The following is an 8629-nucleotide window of genomic DNA, read 5'->3' on the forward strand; positions in this document are numbered from 1 at the left end:
TACAAAAGTTGGCAGGGTTGTTAATGACAGAAATCAGAGAATACTACTGAAACAAGGTCAATAAAAATTAGGCAGATCAGCTAGGAAAGTACCCTCCACTTCACACTCCTGTGTGAAGTGGAGGGTACTTCACACAGGAGGCAATATTCCTTGATTAACATACAGCATCCAGGGTATTGGAAAATGAAGACTTGTGGGTAATTCTGCAGTCAGTTTGATGCTTTTTGAACAGTGCACACTGAATGCTACAATGTCATTGAGGTTCTGTCACTGTTGTTCAAGAAATTTGCCAACAGGAATAAGAAGATAATTATCCTACTGTACAAAGTAAAATGATTATGCCACACCTTGAATATTCATATGGGTCTGGAATCACCACTTTAGAAAGAATGTGGATATCATGGAATGCGTGCAGAGAAAAATGAGATCAGTGAAGGGAATGAAAGGATATGCTTTCAAATGGTTTCAGTTCTGCAAATTGCAGTGTATGGAACCTCGGAACCTGCAAATTATTTAAGGTATTTAAGGCTATGAATGGAATGAGAAAGATAACAGCTGAGAATCCATCTCCCTACTGAAACTATTATTTTAAATCAACTAGATGACTGTTATTGTATGAACATGTCAGGGAAAAGTACTAGAGAAAAGAATATTCTAGACCTGATCATCACCCATGAACCAGATAACATAATAGAGCTGACAGTACGGGAACCAGTAGCAGGAAGAGTTCATGGAGTTCTACGATGGATGATGAAGAGAGAGGTAGCAGTAGTTAAAGGCAAAGGAATGGGTTATAATTTCAGGAAATGTAATTACGATGGCTTAAAGTGCTACAAGGCCTCTATTAACTGGGTAAATATCTCAGAGAGAGCAAATACAATTAAATTATGGTATAATTCAATATACTTTAAAAATATTAATCACAGACGCCTTGAATACGAATATACCATTAAAAAAATACTCCATGAGGAGGATTCCAAGTTGAATCAATAATGAAGTTGCCAGATTAACTGAGCAGAAAATGACTGCGAGGAAAAGTTAGAGCAATAAAAAGTACTGAAACCTATAACAGCTACAAATTGATCAGTAATAATGCCACAGAAAAGGTTTGCAAAGACAGATTATGAGAAATCGCTAGTAAAAAGAGCTTGTTGTTGTTGTTGTTGGTTTAGGGATTTATTAGGTGCCTCGGCAACTATGGCCATAGTGTGCCATGGCAAACAGAGGGGATAAGGAATTCTTCACATATATAAATGCAAAGAAGAGATAGACAAATCAGATAGGACCCTTATGTAATGGATGTGGGATAGTATTAGATAACCCACCTGACATTGCAGATGAATTCAACAGTTACTTTGCATCGATATTTGCAGAAGAAAAACTCTTTATGTCAATGCAAAATTATGAGAGTGAAATTGAAAAATATGTAATTGATGATAATGAAATTTCACTATTATTTAATGAAAAAACTTTTGATCCTACAGGCCAGTAAGGCTCCTGGGATTAATGGCACATAATTTTAAGGAGGTGGCAAGTGCAGTGAACCTTTAAGGCTAATTATGAGAGCATCACTGGACTCAGGAAAGATTCTGTTGGATTGGAAAAGTGCCAATGTATCTCCAACAATACATAAAGGCAATTCTAAGAGTATAGTGGGAAATTACTGACTAATCAGTCTAACTTCAGAGGGGGAAATCAGGGAGACAATGATCAAGGGTGGAATTCAGGATCATTTAGAATTCTGAAGGAATTCTATTTCAATCTAAATGATCCTGTTTAACAAATCTGGTGAGCTTTTTTTGTTAACCATGAGCTGAATTTAGGGAATAATTTCAACATTGTTTATTTAGATTTCAACAAAGCATTTGACTCAGTCTCACATGAGCAGTTACTTTATAAGCTGGAACAGGTTGAAATCACAGGGAAAATCCTTAGATGGCTTCAGTGGAGGAGGCAGAGGGTTATGATAAATGGTTATTCCTCAAATTGGGTTAATGTAAGAAGTGGGGTTCCCTAGGTATCAATATTAGGGACACTGTTGTTTTTATTTTTTTTAAATGACATTGATGAAGAGATAGAGGTCGCGATGATGTAAAGATCAGTAGAGTTGTTAATGATCACCGCCAAGCAGAGCTTCTTCAAAGTGGTCTAGGTTGACTTCAGAGATGGTCAGAAAAGTGGAAGCTACGTTTTAATTCTGCAAAATCCAAGATCTGGAGGACTGCAACCCCAAAATAACTTATAAACTTGGTGGAGCTGAACTAAAGTCAGTAGTGGAAGAAAAGGACTTGGGAGTTATGATACAGTCAGATATGAATTTCTCCAAGCATTCTACACAGTTTGCAAGGAAGGCCCATGGGGTCCCACTGAACATTTGCTAGTAGAGATAAGGATGTCATAATCCCATTATACAAAGCTATTGTCAGACCACACTTGGAATACTGTGTGAAATATGGAGACCGCAGCTAAAATAACACATTGAGCTTCTTGAAAGGGTCCAGAGACAGGCCTGAGATTGGCAAAATGGCGTCCACATGAGGACAGACTTCGAATATGTTAGTTGCACAGCTTGTAAACACCTTAGAGGAGACTTGATTGAGGTGTTTAGGGCTCTGAGAGGCAAAAGTAAAATGAAGGATGAGAGATGTTTAAACTGGATTGCAGAAAGTTTTATTTTAGCCAGTGAGTTATAAATTTTTGGAATGAGTTACTTACATGGGTGCTTGAGGCTGACAGTTTTGGGGAAAATTCAACGGTCAGCTGAATAGTTACCTATGGCAGGAGGGAAATGCATTGGTTGTGTATTTCCTTTTCTTTAATTATTTATTATTTATTTTATTTTATTTTAATATTAATATTTTACTCTTTTTTTTTTTTTTTTTTTTGGCTGGTGCAGCATAAGCCGTAGCCTTCCTTGCACAATATGGCCATTACTGATACTAATAACTGCATTAAGTAAATAAGTTTAGTGCATTATTTTTAATTGTATTGAATTTGGATGGTAATATTGCCTCAGACTAGAGCAGAAAAGGAAAGGGCTCAAAGCCAGCAAGAGTGCCATCAACTAAGCTGTAGGCTGAATCATAGCCTTATGAAATGTACTGCTTGTTTCATGTTTGTGGAAGAATGGGACATGATATCCAAGTCGGATGTCTTTAAATGTGTTCGATGTAAAGAATGTGGAGATATCAGACACCAAATCAGCATTTTTATGGGCCTTTAAAGGATGCAAATGGGGGGGGGGTATCAAGCTCTAAGCTACCCACATAAACACCAAACTTGCACTTCATCATCAGGCAACACAGTATCAACCCACAAGGCATGGATGGGAGGGTGTGCTTGAGCTTTGCTCTAGAAACTAAACATGGGTTTGCGACTTCAAGCCTCCAATAAGCAAAGTGGTGGTATTGCACCATTTGATGAGAGTCATCTACTACCTAGTATTGCCTGGCAACACAGAGGAGTGGCATTCCTCCAAGTGGTGTGGGCCCCACACCTCGACCACTTCTTACGTTAGTTCGCACCTGGGTGGCCACCTCTAGTATGCTAGGTGCCGTATTTCAGGACTTCCACATGGGGGTTATACCCAGTCATACTAACAGACTCACCATCATGAAAGTGCAAGCAGAGGATTTGGCTGTCATAGTCCAACTGGACTTTGCTAAAATTAGGTCTGCTTGACTTGAGTATACCTGAATATTAGTTCCATCAGCATTTTAGATATACTGAGAGAATGTCTGTGAGAGCCTCAGGGACTAAAATGGATTATAAACTTTTTTGAGTGGATTATAGTTTCTAAACTTTATAGTGTCATTTATTCATTTAAAAATAAATGAATACTCTAAAGATGGGAAATGTCTAATAAAACAAAAATATAAGTGCTTTAAATACTGAATGGGTGCACTGGTGGATGTTCATAACTACCAGTGCACCCACTGCAATAAGTAAAATTTCTAATGAAGTGATGACTATCTGAATTTTTGTATTCCTTTATTACAGTTCAACTCTGACATTCATCATGGTGTTAAAAATGAATACAGTTATATTAAAAAGTCAGATTTTATCAGATCAAAAAAAAAAAAAAAAACAGTGAAGCCACAATAGCTTAACATTTTTCAGCATGATAAACTTTATTAAAAAATTAATGCTAAAAAATTAAGAACAAAATTTCCTATATTTCAAATTGCTTTATTCTTTAAAAGCATGTGTGCAATGTCAGTAAATATGGGCACCACTACTATAATTTTAAAAAATACAGATTTTCATAATTGAATCTCTTGTATTTTTAAAATAACCATTTTCAATAATTCATTTTAAAAATATAATTTTCTAAGAATAAATATGGTGAGCTTAGTACACAATTGCTTTTATTTATTATTATTTTTTTAACCAAGCCAGTACATAAAATTAATTAGGTATTTCAACATTCTCCTCCAGTTCGTGTCTACAGAGCTAGGTAAGGAAAACATATTTCATAAATATTTCAAAAAGTTCTCTGCATACAAAATTAAAGAAAAACATTAAAAATAATTAAAGAAAAAAAGTTAAAGAAATACATAGACATATATACTTAGGTATACATTTACAAAGCGAAACTCAAGGGGAAAAAATGAGGCATGGGGGAGTACAATAACTTATACATATTAACAAATTCTTTTATTACAGATTGAATAACAAAATTATTAGTACTAATAACATGCTAGTTTCCTCAGCTCATCTTCAACAAGAAATTAAACATAATATGAGAGAATACAGATAACAAAGGAGATAACTATGAGTTAACACTTGGCTTGTTACATCCATTATACTGTTTTTCCCATTTATAAATGCATTAGTTTTAATTTCCCATAGAAAAACACTCAGAAGAGGACAATCTTATGCTTTTAGGAATCAATGAGGTTGGCAGTCGTGGTTATGGTGTCACTTACGATACTATAACTTGACTCATCTAGCATGCACATGTATCCACTGCCTAGATATTTCAAAAATATCTAGCCTTCTTTCTGCTTTGGCAGTTCTCCTCTTCTGCAACTTTATTCTCTTCATCTTCTGCTAGAACATATGGCTCACCCGATGGAACCTGACAAGCTTCTTTTAACCATGTTTCTTCGGAAAGAAACTCCTCTTCATCAACCATTGCAATTGCTCCCCTAAATGTTTTTCTTCGCGTTTCAGCATGATTTATCACCTTTAAACAGTTCTGGTAAACTGCATGTCTTGCAGAATCTTCTTGAAAACCAAAAATAAAACCAAGGTTTGCTACATCTTTGGGTCCTCTTAATTCCATTACTCTCATTGCTCCACTGCATAAAATAATGCCTTTACCTTTAGAAATGCTAGTAAGCATTTGGCTATTACAAATCGTATTTCTGCGGGCAGTTTCATCTTTTAAGCAGCACGCATAAACAATTTCGAAATAAATCCCCCTCTCTAACGCGTGGGTAAAACTTCCTATCTTTACTCGAAAATCCAATCTAGAACTAATATCCAAGGAAATGATATCAATTTCCGAACTTTCACATACCTGTTCAAGAATAGTTTGACTGGTTGGCTGCACAGCGATAATATCATATTTTTTTGAAACCGGAGAACGCACCAATCGATGGAAATGAATACTCTCATTGATGACTGCTGTCAAACGGGTTAACACAGAAAATTTTTTGCCACACAATTCGGCCGTTGATACCTGTTCGCCAAGATCAATAACGGGAGGGTCAGGAATTTCAGTACCTTTCTTTTCGAAGTCTCTTTGTTTAATAACATAATTTAAAGCAATAGTTTGGTAGCCAAGCTTAAAGGCGCCTCTAATTGTATTTATAATTTCCTTTTTACAACTATCTTCATACTGAATAACTATATTTAAATCCATACCGCAAAACAAACACAACCAAACCACATGGCAGACAACATAACAATTCTTACTACTCTGTGATTACGGCGACATCTATTATTTCAAATTTCGTGGGAATATACAGTACCATGAGAGAAAAATTCCCTTATGGAATACACATATTACTGCTTGGAAAAAATCACTGATGCTGCAAAGCAACTGAACAAATGCAAATTAAAAAACAAAAAACCAGAACTCTTTCAGTGACAAATGGGCCTGGAGTACTGGGGTCCATAGTTTAACAGATATTTATTTAAAGTATACCCAGTAAAATAAAATAAAATAAAATATTTTTTTATTTTACTGGGTATACTTTAAATAAATATCAGAAATTTTTCATTGGATTAGGACAAAACGATAGTGATGCATTAGCAGCTATTTGGATCAGAACCCAAAGTATATGTCAGGTTTATCAGAATTAGTGACAGTCCATGTAGGGACTGAAGAGGCTAAAGGCCTCCCCCACCTTCTCCCTTTAGAAAATTCTCGGACCACCACTGACCAGAAGTATCCAGTTTCTAAGGCATTCCCGAGAAATGAATCTGTCCAAGGAAATTATATGTCCTTGAAATGGCCCTTTTGAAAATGTCCTGGAAAAGTGATGCAGAACATAGAGTAGTATGTTACTACGTTGTAATGCATAATAACTACAAATCGTCACGTCCTTCAAAATACTGTACTCTCTTTTCAGCTCAATATTTTGAACCTTACATCACGAGCTATAACCAAGTGATCAGGAATGGTCACATAATTTATAAATCACTTATATGCATACATATAATATATATATATATAAGATAAATGAACCAATTTATTTAGTGCAGATATAATATATGATAAAAGGCAGAAGCAAAGAAAGTACAGTGCACCCCGGTAGCGAAAGGCTGTGTGAACGAAGTAGGGGGGGGGTAAAGAATTCAGCAAGGGTAATAATTGAAAGAATATGTACCAAGTGAAAATTTGAACAAACGACCAAGGAGGAAATACATTGCCAAGTCTTTCATAATTATGAAAGACTTGGCAATGTATTTCCTCCTTGGTCGTTTGTTCAAATTTTCACTTGGTACATATTCTTTCAATTATTACCCTTGCTGAATTCTTTACCCCCCCCCTACTTCGTTCACACAGCCTTTCGCTACCGGGGTGCACTGTACTTTCTTTGCTTCTGCCTTTTATCATATATTATATCTGCACTAAATAAATTGGTTCATTTATCTTATAGACATTATGGCTGTAGGGTACTTTTTGCGATAGCAGTGTCCCTGAGCCATAACTTATTCTATTATAACTCTGTCTTATCTCTTTCTGCTTTCCTACATCTTTTCTATTACTTTATTATTATATATATATATATATATATATATATTTATTATTATATATATATATATAATAATATATATATATATAATATATATATATATATATATATATATATTTATTATTATATATATATATATATATATATAATAATAAAGTAATAGAAAAGATGTAGGAAAGCAGAAAGAGATAAGACAGAGTTATAATAGAATAAGTTATGGCTCAGGGACACTGCTATCACAAAAAGTACCCTACAGCCATAATGTCTATAAGATAAATGAACAAATTTATTTAGTGCAGAATATAATATATGATAAAAGGTAGAAGCAAAGAAAGTACAGTGTACCCTGGTAGCGAAAGGCTGTGTGAACGAAGTAGGGGGGGGTAAAGAATTCAGTAAGGGTAATAATTGAAAGAATATGTACCAAGTGAAAATTTGAACAAACGACCAAGGAGGAAATACATTGCCAAGTCTTTCATAACACACAAAAATTATGAAAGACTTGGCAATGTATTTCCTCCTTGGTCGTTTGTTCAAATTTTCACTTGGTACATATTCTTTCAATTATTACCCTTACTGAATTCTTTACCCCCCCCCCTACTTCGTTCACACAGCCTTTCGCTACCAGGGTACACTGTACTTTCTTTGCTTCTACCTTTTATCATATATTATATTCTGCACTAAATAAATTTGTTCATTTATCTTATATATATATATATATATATATATATATATATATATATATATATATCTTCTTCTTCCAGTAACATAGCGCCCTGAGGAACCGTTATGTCTACCAACAAATTCCTCCAACTGCATCGATCGTGTGCTATACGAGCAGGAAAGCAAAGTGTCATGCACAGAATTTTACTGATTACATGCTTCCACCTAGTTGCAGTTCTTCCTCTCCAACTGGAGGAGAAATTGTTGAAGTTAAACATAAGAAAGGCACCTGGGGTGGATGGGATCTATCCAGTTACATTAAAGGAGGTAGCAAAGGAAGTAAGCAAACCCCTTAGCCATAATTCTGAGAGAATCCTTGGACTCAGAGGAGGTCCGAACGGACTGGAGATGTGCAAATGTGTCCTCAATTCACAAATGGGGATCGAAGGGTGACACGAGTAATTACAAACCAGTTAGTTTAACTTCTGTTCCGGGTAAAATAATGGAGTCACTGATTAAAGATGAATTGCAAGATCATCTAGACAAAACTGCAGCAATAATTCAGATACAGCATGGGTTAGTTAAGGGAAAGCCTTGTGTGACAAATTTGATTGGGTATTATGATGTGGTTACAAAGGAACTGGATGCAAAAAATAATTTTTTTATCATATACTTGGATGTCAGGAAAACTTTTAACACTGTTTTTGATATGGAAGACTACTGTACAAATTGGAGCAGAATGGTATTAAGGGTAAGTT

At 35.2% G+C, this 8629-nt stretch overlaps 1 protein-coding gene across 1 annotated transcript; it reads right to left on the reverse strand.

Moving 5' to 3' along the window:
• Positions 1 to 4713: 4713 nt before the first annotated feature.
• Positions 4714 to 5899, reverse strand: Rpp30 (ribonuclease P protein subunit Rpp30). Its single transcript, XM_090373041.1, has one exon. It carries the CDS (start codon positions 5867 to 5869, stop codon positions 4982 to 4984), a length of 888 nt encoding a protein of 295 aa, XP_090229167.1. The 5' UTR covers positions 5870 to 5899; the 3' UTR covers positions 4714 to 4981.
• Positions 5900 to 8629: the final 2730 nt, after the last annotated feature.

This window comes from Mastigoproctus giganteus, chromosome 5 (assembly GCF_048544385.1).
Source record: "Mastigoproctus giganteus isolate SK-2022 chromosome 5, ASM4854438v1, whole genome shotgun sequence".
NCBI classification, from domain to species: Eukaryota; Metazoa; Arthropoda; class Arachnida; order Uropygi; family Thelyphonidae; genus Mastigoproctus; species Mastigoproctus giganteus.

Excerpts from the sequence above, each read along its gene's own strand:
- Rpp30 (XM_090373041.1), bottom strand. The coding sequence starts at position 5,869 with ATGGATTTAAATATAGTTATTCAGTATGAAGATAGTTGTAAAAAGGAA.